The sequence below is a fragment of the Rhyacophila brunnea genome, unplaced genomic scaffold (genome assembly GCF_057557595.1).
Source record: "Rhyacophila brunnea isolate RB1 unplaced genomic scaffold, BYU_Rbru_1.0 scaffold_13, whole genome shotgun sequence".
NCBI classification, from domain to species: Eukaryota; Metazoa; Arthropoda; class Insecta; order Trichoptera; family Rhyacophilidae; genus Rhyacophila; species Rhyacophila brunnea.
The window spans coordinates 7,795,011-7,813,977 of NW_028232785.1; the positions used below are offsets into that span (position 1 = coordinate 7,795,011).

General features: G+C 34.3%; 1 protein-coding gene across 1 annotated transcript in view; it reads left to right on the top strand.

Annotated features, from left to right (window-relative positions):
• The window catches only part of LOC147076332 (uncharacterized), a 43,073-nt gene extending 27,689 nt beyond the window's left edge, over positions 1 to 15,384 (top strand). Inside the window, exons 7-9 of the mRNA XM_085940420.1 lie at positions 11,063 to 11,191; positions 11,911 to 12,061; positions 15,354 to 15,384. Of these exons, the coding sequence (XP_085796546.1) occupies positions 11,063 to 11,191; positions 11,911 to 12,061; positions 15,354 to 15,384 (311 nt within the window). The remainder of the gene's footprint in view (positions 1 to 11,062; positions 11,192 to 11,910; positions 12,062 to 15,353) is intronic.
• Positions 15,385 to 18,967: the final 3,583 nt, after the last annotated feature.

Below are 18,967 nucleotides of genomic sequence, written 5' to 3' on the forward strand. Positions count from 1 at the left end.
AGCAAATTTGTGATCTATGTTTATCTCACTTATCTGGCCGACTCGTTACGCCGGGCCCTTCCTGAGCCCGGGCTCCCAGGCTAGAGTCCTCTCAGACCCCCTGGCCAAGATCATGACATCATATTTTAAGATATTTTTCGGGTCTAAAACGACGGATCTGGATGCCGCTAGGGATTGCAATACCGAATGAATATATCAATACCGGTATTCCGGTATATATTGTAGAATACCGGTATTCGTCAAAACATATTATAGAAACAAATAAGTACTTATCAATAAATATAACTATTAAAATCTATGTCGAACACTATTTTATAGCAACTTAAGGGGGGGCATGCTGAGCGTAGGTCAAAATGAAGTTTTTATTGCATTTTCAAAGCATGATCCTGGACATTCCTTAAACGATGTAGATAATCTATTTATATAATTTTGATATCTTATTATCCTTTATATTTATTTTAAAATTTGATGACTGCATACAGTATTTTTATTACATAAAATAGTATTCTTTTAAACCTCTCGCTCTAATGTTTTAGAATATAGTCATATTTCAGTACATGCATGTGCAGTGGTGTTAAGATTATTTACATTTATTAATTTTTAAACGCATTTTTAAAACCATTAGTATAATTTATGTCGACATTATTATATTGAAATATTTACGATAAAAAATTATATTGATAATCTCTGTGATCCCAAATTTGACAAGAACAAAAACGACAAGACAAGAAGAAAAGACAATTATTGACCTAAGAATAAGGTAGTGTTTTTTTGAAATACGCCATTTCTTTTGGCATTCCCCAGTGGTTAAGCTACAACATACGGCCGTAGCCATAAATTGACAAACTAAAACTGAAGTAGGGAGTAAGATCATGTTGACGCGCGTGTTTGAACATGTACCTAACCGATTTTTTTTAAACGGTAAGGAATGTCCAGGATCATGCATTGAAAATACAATAAAAGTTCCATTTTGACCTACGCTGAGCACGTCCGCCCTTAAAGTACCTAAATACCATCATTTATTATGTTGACCTTTGTAAATATCTATAAATCATAATATTTTAGAACTGTTAATTTTTACAAAACTCCGGGTATAGAAACAACTCTCTGAAATTCAACGGCTGTTGGATATACTATCAACGTTGGATCAATAATGACTTATAGAATAATTGGAAATATTTGTCATGAATGTTTTCTTTTTCGAAATATGTTAATTAATAATCGATAAGTATATTTGAGGGATTTTTTTAATGTTATTTAATTTTTGTTACTTTCAGTCAATGACATTAATATGGACGAAGCATCTGGACATGACACTCACTTTTTTGTCGGGTCTGCCGAATGGCATAATCTGTTCTAACGCCATATAATAAAGGTGATATTGCTATAAATTCCCGATGCTTTTTATCGGGTCTGCCGAATAGCATAATTCATATTTTAATATAAAAATATCGTTCGCTCAAATGAACATTGACACTAGAAACACTGTTCTAACGCCATTACAATAAAGGTGATATGCCCGATGCGTGATATCCAATAATGTAAATTGCGAAATTTTGTCACGTGACGTCTACCTATACATGTGCGAATGTCGCTATGCGCGAATTTACTTGCTAGCTACTGTACTGAGTGCGTTGTCCATTAATAAAATCATCGGTTTCAGTCAATGTATTTGCGTTTTGGCTCGATAAAACTTATACACTAAATTTAATATAGGTACCTACTTACAATTTAAATTCATTTTTTAAAAACATGTACTTATACTTATACTTTCTTAATACCGAAAATACCGGTATTTTGGATCTTTGAAACCGGTATTTCGGTATCTATAAATAAAAGAATACCGGTTTTGAAATACCGATATTGCAATCCGTAGTTGCCGCTACAGAGTATTTCGTTGCGCATTTCGTTTACCCGTGACATGCCCAGATGTCCATAATTCAGTCATCTTGGTTAGAAGTACCATCAGTATCGAGGGATGGAAGTAGGCTGTTAAGATTCGACATAAATAGTGCACACTAAACTTTGTCAGTCATACTAATTATTCGTTTTCATTGAACTTGGAATACATTTTGCAGATGGTGCTGGTTAATTTTTTTTAAATTCAATTAAACCCTGCCTAAACCAAACCATAATAGTTTAGGTATGCTATGGGCGATCCGACAAAAATAGTGCACAGTTTTTCAGTCATATTTATATTTGTTTTCGTTGAATTAAGAATAGGTACATATTATTACATGCCTATGGTGTTCGGTAGTTTTTTTTTTAAATCCATTAAATTAAAATTACGTATTGCATAATGGCATAATTTTAGATATTTTATAGTTTTTATAATGTTTTTTGACTATTATCTACTACGGTTTGGATTAGGCAGGGTTAAATTGAATTTTAAAAACTAATAAATACTATCTACACATTGTAGTCTTTGTTCAATGAAAACAAATACGTTTGACTGACAAAGTTTAGTGTGCACTATTTATGTCGGATTATCCATATCCATCGTCCATATTATTCATATAAAATATTCGTCATAAATAATGCACACTCAACTTTTTCATACAATTTGCATATCGTCTCTGTTCTGGCAGAACACACTAACTGGAGAATACTAGTTTTGAGTAATTTGACTTTGAAGTTGTTAAAATGTTCGAAATGGTCTATCATGTGAGTTTATTAAGTAATCGTAAAAAGGATGACTTTAAAATAAAGACTGTTTATTTATTAAGAAGGTTTCCAGACGGTAAAGTTTGAAATAAGGAACATTTTGGTATAACTAACTCAATATGTCATTTTTTCGAATTAGTGTCTTCTGCCAGAACAGTGACGATATTATGGTGGTAGTTAGTTTTTTAAAAATCAATTAAACCCTACCTTAACCAAACCATAATTTTTTAAGTATTCTATGGGCGATCCGACAAAAATAGTGCACAGTTTTTCAATCATACTTATTTGTTTTTGTTGAATTAATTTATAGATAAATGAATATTTTTTGACTATTATCTACAATGGCCTGGCTTAGCAGGGCTTAAATGAATTTTAAAAACTAACAAACACTATCTACACATTGCAGTCTTAGTTCAATTAAGATAAATACATCACTATATTTGTCAGATCGCCCTAAACTATTAATTTATTTTGGCTAGGTTCACGCAGAGTATAATTTTTTTTTAAATTATCCAACACTTTCTGTGTAATATTGTAGTCTTAGTTCAACGAAAACAAATAAGTTTGACTGACAAAAATTAGTGTGCACTATTTATGTCAGATCTTAACAGCCTACCTCCACTGCTGTCCACATTATTCATATAACAGGTAATCATAGGTATAGATTAGATTATTAGAATATGTTCAAACGGGTTCATTAACAATAATTGATATTATATTTTCATCGTGTCCGGATATTTATTTTTACGTATGCAGTTCGCCGTATCACAACTTCACCGTGAAATGTTGTATCGGAAATATATGGTCGTATATTAAAGACCGTCCAACCTCTTTGGGTCGTATAGTACTGTGATAAAAATCATTTCTAAATAAAACATGGTTCTTGTCGGTTAACATTTTACAGGAAGCCAGCGGCAAACAAATTTTGAAAATAGCTGATATATTGGATTATTTGTTAGGTTAGGTTATATTTTTAAGAATTATTAATAACCATGTCCTTGTTTTTTTGTACAAGGTGGTGGAACAATCATAAACACCCAGGCTTTGAGTAAGACACATAAATATTGTGTCCTCATCGGGAATCGAACCGAGAACTCTCGGGTGGAAGAGCAGCGCGTTACGCACTGAACCACGAGAGCCGCCGGTTAGGTTAGATTAGGTTTTCATCTTTTAATTCATGAATTTTGCCAAAACCGGCAATGAAAATTGAATTAATCTTCATATTGAATCGAATAAAATTGGAGACCGTATAGTATACGGTCTCCAATTTTATTCTCTTTCCGATGGAAAGCTCACGGCGAAATGTGCTACGGTGAAATGTTTTACGTAAAATTTCCATGTACAGTCCTACAAAGTCATCTAAAGAACGGTCAAAAAATAAATGGAACTACGAACGACCATATAGACGCCACTTTGAAAACGTCATTCGAATGTCAGATTCTGTCCAGTTGCGAGTCTTGATTGGGTAGTTTTCGATGGAGCAGTGGCTCCCTCATCCATTCTTTAGATAAGTTTATAGATCTATAACCATATTTTTCTAGGTATCGGAAACACATGCCAGGAGGACAATGACTGTATGCAATCGATGCTTTGTCAAAATGGAAAATGTGGTTGTGCCAAGGGTGATATTCCAGCAGAATCTGGATTGGTCTGCTATAAGACAAACTTAGGTAATGTAATTTATATTATTATTGTCTGCAAAAGATGATCACGTCATATTATACCTATGAATTGTAAACCATGGGTGGCCAACCTTTTCAGCAGCCGTGCGAGATTCTAAAAATGAGATTTCCAACCGGGCCGCACAACTGATTTTTTTTATTATACAAAACAAAAAGAAATCTCTATATATATAAAAATCTCGTGTCACGATGTTTGTGGTCGAACTCCTCCGAAATGGCTAGACCGATTTTTATGAATTTTTTAATGTATATTTGTTAGGTATGAGAATAGGTCAACAAGTATATTTCATACCGCTAGGTGATTAGGGTATCTCTATCCAGAAAATTTTTTTTTGTATTTTTTTTATTATTTGGCATAAAAAAATACCTATAACCCCAAATTTTCACCCTCCTACCCCCACCCTCCCATTTTTTAATCGCGATTTTATTATTTTTGTATGAACAAATTTAACCGTCGTTCGTATTTCAAACAGAACGAAATTATTTATGTTGTTGAATGACAGATGACGCTACGTCCAAGAAGAATTCAAGAGACGCGTCGCGTCATTTTGACATTTCATTCGGCATATCACAACGCAGTGCGTGCAAAATTTTGTACGATTTATTTTAATTTATCTATTTTTGTGTGCGTGTATTACAGTGCACAATGCCAGCAAGACGGGGGCCATTTGGGCCGTCGAACGAATAAAGCAACACACATGCGAAATAGTAGAGCAGAAAGAACAGACGAACAAATCCAATAAGATAACAAAAACGTGCGTGTAAGCATGTCGCAATTGCGTGCATCTCAATCACAAGAGGCACGAGCTGAACGAAATCAACTACGACAATTGGAACGGACCCAAGCGCGCCGGTTCGTAGTTAACACGCGCAGAGCAAATGACCGACAATGCCAACAAGTACATCGAACATTTACATCCGCTTCGTTCCTTCGTCTCGCATTCGAGTACGAGCCAGATATTGAATATTCCGCTCATCCGAAAGTGCTGATTGGTGCTATGGACAAAGAATGTCCCCATTGTCATGCGCTCAAGTCAGCCGGGATGTGTTGCGCATCAGGAAAAGTGCAACTACCAGAAATTGAGATACCACCAGAACCATTGAACGGCTTGCTCATCGGCACGGTTCCAGATTCAACCTGTTCCTGAAGTCCATTCGCACATTCAATTCATGCTTCCAAATGACTTCGTCCGGAGCAACAGAAATAGTTCACAATACTGCGGCAAATGGTCAACAATTCCATTCTACGTCCAAAATCAAAGGCCAAGTATACCACAAAGTAGGCTCATTGCTGCCAATGCCAAACGAACCACATACATTTTTACAAATCTACTTCATGGGCGCGGCCATCAATCATGTGGATGCACGTTGTGGCTACAATAGCCTCAATTCGCCTAATGCCAGGCGCATCGTCGGCGAATTGGACGCCCTGTCGAATGAGCACAATGAATTATTGAAATTCTTCAAAGCACACATGCACGAATTGAAAAGTGACAATCACGCTACTGTCATCAATCCTGATAAAACACCAGCTGGAGAGCACGTACGTCGATTCAATGCGACTGTTGTTGATGACATTGCTGGAATCATGGTTGGCGACCGCACATCGACGCGAGAAATCGTGATTCGAAGAAGAAACAATAATCTGGAGTTCATCGCTGACACACACCGTTCATAGGACGCTCTCAAATATCCGCTAATTTTCTGGAAGGGACAAGACGGATATTGCATAAACATTAAACAACGAGATCTTGTCACAGGTAATTCGTTCATTATGAACATCATTACTCATTTTGAATTGAGAAAATGAATGGTTGATGTTTTTTTATTTTTATCGGCGGTCATCGTCTACAGCGCTCTATTCCTCTTTCTGTCATAGATCCCATCCCCACACACTTACGATACATTCGTTATTTTTTATTTAACAACCAAAATATTCACTAGAAATAATTTATATGGCAGAACAACGTTTGCCGGGTCAGCTAGTACTTATATATATTAATAAAATAAAACAAAAATGAGAATCAAACATATTTATTAGGTTAGACTTTTTTTAAATAATAAAAAATTAACAAAATAAAACAAAAAAATTCAAGATAAAAAGAACTTTTTATATACCTACAACGTTTTTAAATTTTCTGTTGAATTATTATGCTCAATATGCTCAAACTTGTACTTGATATGAAGTAAATAAAAAACAAACAAACAAACAAATTAATATAGGATACTGAAATGTCATTTTGATTTCCATAGTAACGCACGTATATATTATTAATTTAATTGCTAAGACCACCCCCTTAGCAACCAATAATAGTCTTTTACCTTCTACGGATTTTTCTGAAATAACTTTCCATACAAAACAGAATTAACTGAAAATTAATTCAATTCTGCTTAAATATAACTTAAAGTATTAAAAGAATGCATTGGCATCGTGTTCTGATATATTCTAAAAGTTTTAAATGTCTAGCTAGTCGGGAAGTTAGTTAAAAATCAATTGCAAGATTTTTACTGGACAAACAACCACCGGACAAACAAGAATACGAGCTAATAGAGACGTTGTGATAATACATTTTAGTGAGAAGTTTGATTTTGTGTGGCAGAACTAAGTGCATCAATATCGATATCGAGTGAGGTTGTTCCTACACGCAAACAGTTTTCCAAATGCACATCAGTGATTCTTGTTCTTACTTGGGATTTTGATATGCTTCATCCGACTAAAAAGCTGTTCACACATGTGGGAGCTTCCAAATAACAAATCATCAGAGCATGTTTGTAAAATGCAGGATATTTTCTCCTTGTCCAAATATATTTTGTAAAACTCTTCCAAACCAACCTGATGGAATTTCTCCTTTAACTGTTCATCGCAACATATTTCACAACGTTCCATTTGTAAATTTCCCGGTAATAAATTCACGTCTACGGAGAATGGCATTGCAAATGCAGCAAAAAGCACACGGTGCTTTTTAAAATCTTGAGCCAATATCGGATCTCAATTTGCGAAATTAGCACATCTAGCGGCAGCATTTGATATTATTTTTATTTTCTCACTGCTCCACGGGCTACAAGTTGACACCCAGTGGGCCGCAGGTTGGCCACCCATGGCCTAGGCCCTAGACAGAGTGGCGGTTTTGTATTAATAGATTTTTTATTTTTACGAGAAATTGATGGTAGTCACTTGCTCAACCTATTAGGTCCATACTCTAAAGACTCCAAACACAAGGAGTCGAACCCGAGACCGACGACATTATAAGCCAACGTTTAACCGCTCAGCGATCGTGGTATTACTATTATTATTAAAGATATTTTATGAAAGACATATTTAAGTACCTATTACACTGTACAATTTGTTATAGATTAATATTCATCATAAAAGATATTTGTCCAGATAGTCTAATACCGACATTAGAACCCTGCAAACTCTAGCGCAGTGTTTCCCAAACGCCGGACCGGATCTGGAGATATTTTCTGCCTGTCCAAAAATAGTTGTCGGCCCATCGGCGAAGGATGGAGGCAGGAGGAACTAAGACTACAGTATTATACAGAAAGTGTTGGATAATTAAAAAAAAAAATTATACTCTGCGTGAACCTAGCTAAAATAAATTAATAGTTCAGGTGTACGGTGTACTATTGGCTATCTGACTAAGATAGTGCAAACTTATTTGATTTCGTTGAATTACGAATACATATAATTAAATTCACGAAACCTTACCTAAGCCAATCCACAATAGATAAAAATAATTACAAGATAAAAAAAAACTTTTCATATAAGAACGTTTTTATATTTTCTGTTGAATCGTATAAACTTGACTTGACTAGCTTAAACGATCAAAAAAAATTGTACTTGATAGAAACTATCAAACTATTGACAGATACTGAGTTTCAAAACCCACTATAACACTTTCTCATTATGTTGAGAAAATCAACAAAAACTTTTTGAACTAAAAAGGTTTTTGAATGTTTCAGTAGTGTTATAGCGGAATTTGATAGGCACATTGATTTTGTTTCATAAATGACAGTTAATCGTAGCGGATTTTGAAAGAGGCGATAAAATTTCCATCTAGAGATTTTAATAACGAATCCAACGATATATATATCTTAATTATTTCAAAAAACTGTTATAGAGGGTGTTGAAACTCAGCAACACATGTCATATTTATTTCCATTGTAACGCACGTATATATTAATAATTTAGCTGCTAGATCCCCAGACCCCTAGCAACCAATAATGGTGTCGAAATAACTTTTCATACAAAACAGAATTAACTGAAAATGAATTCAATTCTACTTAAAGATAGCTAAAAGTATTAAAAAATGCATTGGCATCGTGTTCTGATATATATAAAATATCTAGCTAGTCGGGAAGTTAGTTAAAAATCGATTGCAAGATTTGTACCGGACAAAGAACCACCGGACGAATAAGAATACGAGCTAAGAAAAACGTTGTAAAATAATCTTCTATCTATAAAATATCTAAAATTATGTAATCAGGTAGTTTTTTTTTAAATTCATGAAACTAAAATTACGTGTTGTTTAATGGCATAATTTTAGATATTTTATAGATAAATGAATATTTTTTTACTATTATCTACTATGGTTAGGATTAGGCAGGGTTTAATTGAATTTAAAAAAACTAACGAACACTATCTACACACTGTAGTCTTAGTTCAATGAAAACAAATACGTTTGATTGATAAAGTTTAGTGTGCACTATTTATGTCAGATTTTAACAGCCTACCTCCACCTTTCGTCACTTTGTCACTCATTAAAAAAATAATAAGAATAACCATCACTGAGTTACAAATCCGTTAAATTATTGTCCAGATTTTCGACTTATTGTTTATGTGAGAAGGCTTTTTAAGCCATGTCAATATTAAAAATGAATCAAAACAACGGAATGGATGTCAATGTAGCACTTCGTCTTTCTGAAACATCACAACTAGGGATCCCGGGATTCCAAGCTATTTTCGATACCTATGAATCCCGGGATTGATAAACATAATCCCGAATCTTTCGGGATTGATTTTTTTATCAATTTTTATGGAAAATAAAATAATAACGAAAATACTTTTAAAGTTTGAATGAAGTTTGATTTATACCCATGTGTAAGTTGCAGATTCATTTTATTTTTTCACATAAATTAATAAAAATGAGAAAGATTCGAAAAAAACAATGCTTCGAACTTTTAACAAAGTAATTCCACCATGATCTTATACGTTTTAAAGCAGTTTCATATTTGGCTGACTAATTAGATTTATGAAGCGGAAAGAACATAAGTACACCATGATTTGCTTTACTATTTCAAATCTCGCTAACCCATTCATTAAGTCTTTACTATCAGAAATAGCAATCTCAAATTAAATTCACATTATCATTTATATTACAATATTATTTACTCCATTAAACTTATGTATTTCCAAGATTGAACGTATGCAAGATTAACAATAAATGTCTTAAATAGTATAAATATTATACTCCGATTTTATCAATGTTATTTGTAAATATAAAATTTTTATACTAACAATGGAAAAAAGCCAATCCCGGGATTGTCAAACTGTAATCCCGAAATCCCGGGATCAGAATTTCGGCTCGGGATTGGATTCTCTAATCGCAACCTATTGGGTCCTTACTCTGGATCAAACACGCATTGGAAAAAAACAACATCTAATATTTGCGAGAGCACTGCTACAGAGATAGGCACTCTAACAAAATGGCTCATGTAGTGAAATAAAATAAACATTCAGCTCTATTATTCATCATACAGGAATTGGAGACACATGTCAGCTGAATGAGCAATGCACAAAAACAGAATATGCTGCATGCATATCTTCAAAATGTTCCTGCACCGAAGGGTTTTTTGTCGACAACACAACAATGAAATGTGTTTTAGGTACGTACATTTTACTTAAGTTTTACTTTACTTTTACTTAAGTTTTACTTAGGTTTTACTTGACTTTTACTTATTTTTTACTCTTCGTCATATCGGATCTTCAATAGCTACAATTTGTCGCTCCAGAAGTTGGCGAAGGCAACACCATTTTCCTCGACTTGTAGGATCTCGTCAAAATTGCAGTTTACCGGGCAAGCCTTGCATGGAAATAGGCATTTCACCACACTCGCAAGTCTGTTCATCGGAGAACCCATCATGTTGTCTCGAGTGCGCCCTCTAATGGTTCTCAGTCTATTTATGGCTTTCTATGTACGGTACCTGAGACTGGCTCCAGGTGGGAGATGCTCTGCAAGCTTTACCCAATCTTTGAGACCCTCAGAGGCTAGGCTTACCTCCATAAAGCTTATTTTGGATTTTAGCCTTGTTTTCCACATTTGATACCCATGCATGACGTGTCGCGGGTCCCTCTCTTGGGCTGCCTTTTCAACTCGGGCTGCGGTTTCGCGTTGGATTGGGAAGAGGGGCAATTCCTGAAAGCACGCGAACTTTGGTGACAGCTGGTGTAGGTTTCAAGCACCCCGTCACGATCTGGCAGGTTTAGTTAAGCGCAGTGACCACATGTCTCGTGTGTGCAGACTTATGCCATACCGGACAGGCGTACTGAGGCACAAGGGCTGAGACCCTCAGTGTATGTGGTTGAGCTCCCCATGTATTGCCGCTTAGCTTTCTCAAGATACTGTTCCTTTCCTCTATTCTCATTTTGGTATTAATGCATCTTTTACTTAACCTTTACGTAAGTTTTACTTAAATTTTACTTTACTTCAATTTAGGTATCGATGGAAACTGTACCAAAGACACAGAATGCCTGGTCGAAAATAGTTTCTGCGACGTCAACGGAACGGCTGTTTGCAAATGCATGGAAGGTTATATCAACAACTCACCAGAAGAGTGCTTTAAAGGTAAAAAACTATTCTCTCATAATCCACCATTAATTTCTAAGTGTACCTAAGTACAGATTTATAATGCAATATTTTGTTCTTATATAAGCAAAAAAAAAACTATAAATACTTATACAAGCAGATTCATAAGGCAGGGTAAATGTGATTATTAAATAACTATTTATTTTATTCAACGAGTAATTCACAAGATTTAAGAATGTACCATTCTAATTATTGAACATACATAAATCTGAAAACACTCACGAGAAAATATAGCCAATAGAAAAAATCTTTTTAGAAAAAAGTAAGACACTCGGCAGGAATCGAACCTGCGTCTCTTGGATTTCGCGCCCTGTGCTTGGCTATATTGTCTCATGAGTGTTTTCAGAATTATGTATGTTCAATGTGATTATTGTTACAATTGCTATGCCCGATTATACTTGCAACAAGCGTATTGCATTGCATTCTCGTGCTTGGTGCTGCTCTGACTATGTCTTGTTTTCTGGCAGAAGTACAAGCCTCACGCTAATGTGATATATTATTTAACAGGATTTACATGACTTATAAAGAACATTGGGTAAAATCATGTGGCACACCGGTTGGGAAGCTCTGCATTAGCGCGTACAGCTCATCATGACTCTTTTTGTTAAAAACAAACATTGATTCTCCCAAAAGGATAATAATTGACATTCCTCCATATATTATGCTCCGTTCTGATGTTGCAATTTCGATTACCACAGTGTCAGTGCAGATTGGCGATTCTTGCGAAGTGGACGAGCAATGTTGGGAAACTCTGGGAGGATCTACGGCTTCGACATGCCGCAACGGGAACTGCTCCTGCACTGAATTGCACCACGAGAGAGATGGAAAGTGTTTCAAAACGATCCGTAAGTATTTTAAGATCATTTTTTTACTTATATCTTTACGATCCACGTGACAAAACAGAAAATGACAAAACAGAACAGCCAGGGGAAAAATGAAACATTAATTTTTGTGGAATCTATTTAGGTTAGGTTAGGTTAGGTCATTATTTCGTTGTACCTAGTCACCCAATCATTTTGAACATATTATAGTGATTAAGATGAGATATTCTTAGCTTGCCGGCAACACCGAGTTAAGTCTCGTTTATTTGAGGCTTTCTAGCGATTAGGAATGCAGAAATTAGGTATATAATTTGATTTATTATGGCGTATTGAAAATCTGTGCTATTAGAAATCTATCAACATAATAGAGATAGGACAATTTCAATATTAAATTTATATTTTTCCTGAAAGATCATATTTATATTTATCGTTGTTCGGTTTTGTCATGGAACCGGCATCATTAGGTATGTGTCGCTACATTTTAAAATCAGCCAAGTCCACCTTTAGGTATTTTTGACTTTTTTGTGAATTGCTGAAGAACTACTGCTTTCTAACATTTCTGCATTATCAAAATGTGGAATTTATTAATTTTAAATATTCTATACTCGAAATAATATAAACTTTCACCCTTGTGAATGTGTATTTGATAAAACAAAAAGCTGTTTTTCTCCTATTCATCTATTATGAACTTGGCTGATTTTTAAATCTAGCGACACATAATATATGCTACGAGGAATTTGTCTCGAAGATTCGCTTCTGGAGGGAGGTAAGCAATGGTTACTATCATTATTATGGGACTTAGTTGAATTTTGAGGCTTCTCTAGCATTCTACTTCGCTAGAAGCGTCTTTTTCACTTGTATTGAATATCGTGTCATTTTATTTATCTACCTAATAATATTTTTATTCTTAGTGATTTGAAGTAAGTATATCAAAATTCCATTTCAATTTAAAATACCGAGTTTTCACACGTTTCCTGCAGAAAAATCAGACCGCCGTCGGACGCCGTATTAGCCTGAGCGCCCATTAATTCCATTTTTGTGGTTGTTTTTATGGGTCTAGGACGATTTGGCACCGGACAACTGGAAGCCACGGAATTCGAAAATAAATAGACGTTAGGTACTTATAGGTACTTTAAAAAAATATTTAATATTATTATTTATATTTCAATGATTAAATTATGATTTAATAGTTGGTGAGAATGTAAATATGCAGACGTAAACAATGATTTAATCGTGCATATTATGTTTAAGTTCCAACGAAAAAAGAGTTTTTTATTTTATATAAAGCATTAGGCATGGTAATTCTCAATTTGCGATAAAGAATAAATTATGTTAAGAGTAAAATGAATTCAAATTACTAAGTAGTAGATAGAAACTGATTAAAATACCTCGTCTACACGTGTCTACGACAGTGCGGCGTCCAATTGTCCGGATGCCAGTCGTCCCATTCCCGTTTTTATGTAGGTATCAAATTGCAGTAGGCTTATTCTAACAAATCACTTAACATCCAAAAAGAGCTAATTGTTCCTAATACCTAAATATAATATCACATTTTATTACTTTACGTATTCTGGGGGTTAACTATGTAAAAAAGTTAACCGTCTGAACTATCAAAAAGTGCAGCCCCTCTCTTGGCCGTGCTAACCTTTTGAGAACGAGACAGAGTGCGTCAATTTTACATAATATTGAGAATTTAGATGCAAGATTCGACTATTGAACTGCATTTGATATGACATGACTAATAAAATGGTAGGTTATGTTGATATGTCTGACGTATCAATACAAAATTCTTGTGTTCGGCTTTATCCGCTTGGGTCTACCAACCTAACATTTCGCCGTATAATGAATTTAGAGATAGCCGCCGATAACTATTATGTTTATAGAATACCTTCTGTATTAATTTGGACCAATGAAAATAACGGAAACGTGCTAAAGTGATAACAGTTAAGAATAGACCTACATATATTGTTAGTTACATCTTAAAAATTAATTAAAATGTAGCTAAATCAAACCATAATAGTTTTGGTATCCTTTGCAGATGATGTTTGTTAGCTTTTTAAAATTCATTAAGCCCTACCTAACCAAACCATAATCGATAAAAAATATTCTTCTATCTATAAAATACGTAAAATTATGTATGTTTTGATGCCATAATTATTGATATTTTATAGATAAACGAATATTTATTGCCTATTATCTACAATGGCCTTGGATCAGGCAGGGTTTAAATTGAATTTTAAAAATCAATCAACACTATAATGCAAATTGTACTCTTAGTTCAATGAAAACAAACATTTGACTGACAAAGCTTAGTATGCACTATTTAAGGTAGGGGTAGTCAACCTGGTCCCTACCGCCCACTAGTAGGCGTTCCAGCTTTCATTGTGGTCGGTAGGGGTTGTAAAAACATTTTCATTAAATGAAATTTCATCAGACTTCATGCTTCTATGTATGTAATGTATAAATAAAAGATAGATTTAACTACAGTAAGTTGTTTTATAAAGATTTATTCTGCCAAACTTAGCGAAAGTCTGACATAAAGTATTTGGTAAGTAATTATTATTATATGCTTTAACTTGCTGTAACTCTTATATACTATTTATAAAGTAAAGTTACTTCCTTACTTTATAAATCACCATTACTGTGGAACCGGTGGGCGGTTAGAAAATTGTACTACTAACAGAGATACAAAAGTGGGCGGTAAATGCGTTTAAAAATTAATAAATGTAAAAAATCTCAACACCACTGCACAGTTATGTACCGAAATATGACTATATTCTAAAACATTAGAGCGAGAGGTTTAAAAGAATACTATTTTATATAACAAAAATACTTTATGCAGTCATCAAATGTTTAAAATAACTATAAAGGATAATAAGGCTTCAAAATTATATAAATAGATTATCTACAACGTTTAAGGAGTGTCCAGGATCATGATTTGAAAATACAATAAAAACTCAATTTTGACCTACGACGAGCATGTGGGCCGCTAAGAAGAGATATCCTAAGCTTGCCGGCAAAGTCCCGATTATTTGAGGCTTTCTAGCGATTAGGAATGCAGAAATTAGGTATATAATTTGATTTATTATGGCGTATTGAAAATCTGTGCTATTGAAAATCTATCAACATAATAGAGATAGGACAATTTCAATGTTAATTTATATTTTTCCTGAAAGGTCATAGTTATATTTATCGTTGTTCTGTTTTGTCACTGTCCTGTTTTGTCACTGTTCTGTTTTGTCATGGAACCATCTTCCACTGGCTCATAGCCTCGTAATATAGTATCGAGAGTGTTTAATATGTGTTTTTTTTAATTTCAGAACTAGGAAAACTTTGCACAAAGACTCCTGAATGCTACGTAGAACAGCAAATTGAACGAACTGAGTGTCGGAATGCTATCTGCCGTTGCAAACATCAATATAAAGAATCATTGAATCCACAAGAATGCAGTAAGGAATTTTTATCTTTCTTATGTATTTAGGGATTGCAATACCGAATGAATATATCGATACCGGTATTTCGGTATTTCTTATCGAATACTGGTATTCGTCAAAACTTATTATAGAAAAAAAGATGTAGGTACCGATTAATAAATATAACTATTAAAATCTATTTTAAATACTATTTTATTGCAATCTACCTACATTTATTATGTTGACCTTTATAAATATGACATCATTATCATCATCAGCCTGAATCTATCCACTGCTGGATGAAGGCCTCTTCAAGCTGCTTCCACTTCTCTCGGTCCTGTGCATTGCGTTGCCACGTACTTCCGCAGAACTTTATCATTTCATCGATCCAGCGGCCTCTAGGTCTACCTTGCAGACGCTCTGTACTTACTACGTATGACTAGATTTGTCCAACGATTGTCTCTTCTTCGAGCTATATTGTGTCCAGCCCATCTCCATTTAAGGCTTTTAATAAACTCTATTACATCGCAAACCCTTGTCTGCTTCCTTATCCACTCATTCCTCTTTTTGTCCTTTCGCGTTATGCCCAGCATGCACCTCTCCATACCACGTTGTGCTACTCTAAGTTTCTGGATCTCTCTTTTACTTAGGGTCCATGTTTCACACGCATATGTCATCACGGGAAGCACACACTGGTTGAACACTTTGCGCTTTAGGCACAGTGGAAGGTCACTTTTGAAGACATTATTCAGGCGGCCAAAAGCACTCCAGCCTAGCTTTACTCTGCGAACAATTTCATCAAATATACATCCATCTATAGATACTTGTTGTCCCAGATAGATGTAGCTTTTCACCTGTTCGAGCTGAGTGCCATTGATGAGGATCTCTTTTTGGCCTGCAAAGCAGTTGAACATGACTTTCGTCTTTGTTACATTTATTTTCAAACCTACTTTGTTGCTTACTTCAGCGAGTTCCTGCATTCTGCTTTGGAGGTCTTCTGAGTCTTGCGAGAAAATTACTATGTCATCGGCAAAGCGCAGATGACTCAGGTATTCTCCATTTATGGGGATCCCTTTGTCATTCCAGTCAAGTTGCCTGAATAAGTCTTCAAGGGTAGCTGTAAATAGTTTAGGTGCGATCGTATCACCTTGTCGGACTCCTTTGCTGATATGTAATCTGCGCGATGGTTTATGGAGATTTACAGATGCTGTTGCGCTACTGTATATATTATTGAAAATATTTATATAGCGTCCAGGGATTCCTTGTTTCGGTATTTCTTATTTATTTTATCAAAACAGAATTAACTGAAAATGAATTCAATTCTATTTAAAGATGGCTAAATGTATTAAAATAATTAGTATTAGAATAAAACATTGGCATCGTGTTCTGATATATTCTAAAAGGTTTCAAATGTCTAGCTGGTCGGGAAGTTAGTTAAAAATCGATTGCAAGATTTGTACCGGACAAAGAACCACCGGACAAATAAGAATACGATCTAAGAAAAACGTTGTAAAATAACATTAATTTATTTTCGAAAACATAAACTTGTATGCTTTCTTAATACCGAAAATACCGGTATTTCGGTATCGATAAATAATTGAATACCGGTTTTGAAATACCGGTATTGTATTCCCTATAATATGTATTATCTTTTCGTGATAGTGATTTCATTTCTATGCTGTCGAATCTGGGATATTTCAAAATCTTCATTAGCATTTTTTTTGCAAGTTTTATGAAATTATTAAATTACTCTGAAATTGGCGAACGGGCTTACATACAAAAAAAATGGTTTTGGGAGCTCTATTTCTGAAAAAAAAAACATCCATACTAATTTAATATTGTTTTTTACGAGCACGATTATAACGCAATTCGATATGTAGGTATTTCATGTAACAAGTACTATCTAAAATCGTTCTAATTAACTAAGATGGGCATCTCATCCTTAATTGGAAAATCATACTGGCGCGAATCCAGCAGTTACAGATTCAAGTCCCGTCGGGTGTCGTATTTTACAACGTTTTTATTAGGTCGTATTCTTATTTGTCCGGTGGTTGTTTATCCAGTACAAATCTTGCAATCGATTTTTAACTAACTTCCCGACAGCTGACATTTGAAACTTTTAGAATATATCAGAACATGATGCCGATGCATTTTTTTTAATATTTTTAGCCATCTTTAAGTAGAATTAAATTCATTTTCAGTTAATTCTGTCTTGTATGAAAAGTTATTTCGGAAGAAATCGGTAATCCAATCCACTATTATTGGTTGCTAGGGGTCTGGGGTCCTAGCAACTAAATTAATAATATATACGTGCGTTACTATGGAAATCAATATGAAATGTCAAAATGAATTTCAGTATTCTATATTTATTCAGTATTTCTATCAAGTACATTTTTTTTGATCATTTAAGCTGGTCAAGTCAAGTTTATATGATTCAACAGAAATTTTAAAAACGTTGTAAGTATATAAAAAGTTCTTTTTATCTTGTAATAATTTTTCTACAAATTGATTTTTTCTACTGGGTATAGTATACTCGTACATTGCGAATAATAAAATTGTCTCAGGAGGTTCCATGAAACACAGAGTTAGTTAATTCTACTGTAAATCTAATACATAACCTTAACGACATTATTTTGAAAAATTGTGTTACAACCTAATTATTTTTTCATTTAATGATTCACAAACTTATATTATACTCGCACGGACAGCTACATTTTGCGCTATTTTCGTTCTAACTATCGGTTCGATATACGCTGATACCGAGGATCTCAGAAATAATGGGAACTGAAAAACATAACCGGAAAGGAGAAGCAGACAACCGATCTCGAGTAAGGAAGAATACGGGATAAACTTGAACACGTGTCAAGAATACGTAATACGTCGAATACTGACAACTGTTCTTGCATTTGCATTTTATTTGTGCATTTTATGCATTGACGCTCGTTTAATATTAGTGTATTACACACACTATTAATTGCACGTGCATAATGTGTATTTCATTTTTGTAGGACACTCACACATCAAAACCCAGCTTCAAAATTTACTGTATTGGTATGCAGTTCGCTGTATCACACTATACCGTGAAATGTTGTATTCGAAATATATCGCCGTATATTATAGACAGTCCAACCTCTTTGGGTGTTTAGTACTGGTATAAAATTCATGTCTAAATAAAACACGGTTATTCTCGGGTTACACTTTACAAAAAGACAGCGCAGCAAACAAATTTTGAAAATAGCTTATACTGGATTATTTGTTAGGTTAGGTGAGGTTTTCATTCTTGAATTCATGAATTTTGCCAAAATCAGTTATGAAAATTGAATTGATGTTCATATTAAATCTAATAAAATTGGAGACCGTATAGTATACAGCAGTGGCGAAGGATGGAGGTAGGCTGTTGAGATCCGCCATAAATAGTGCATACTGAACTTTGTCAGTCATATGTCATTGTATTTCTTTTCATTGAAATAAGACTACAATTATTTACAGATGGTGTTAGTTATTTTTTTAAATTTAATTAA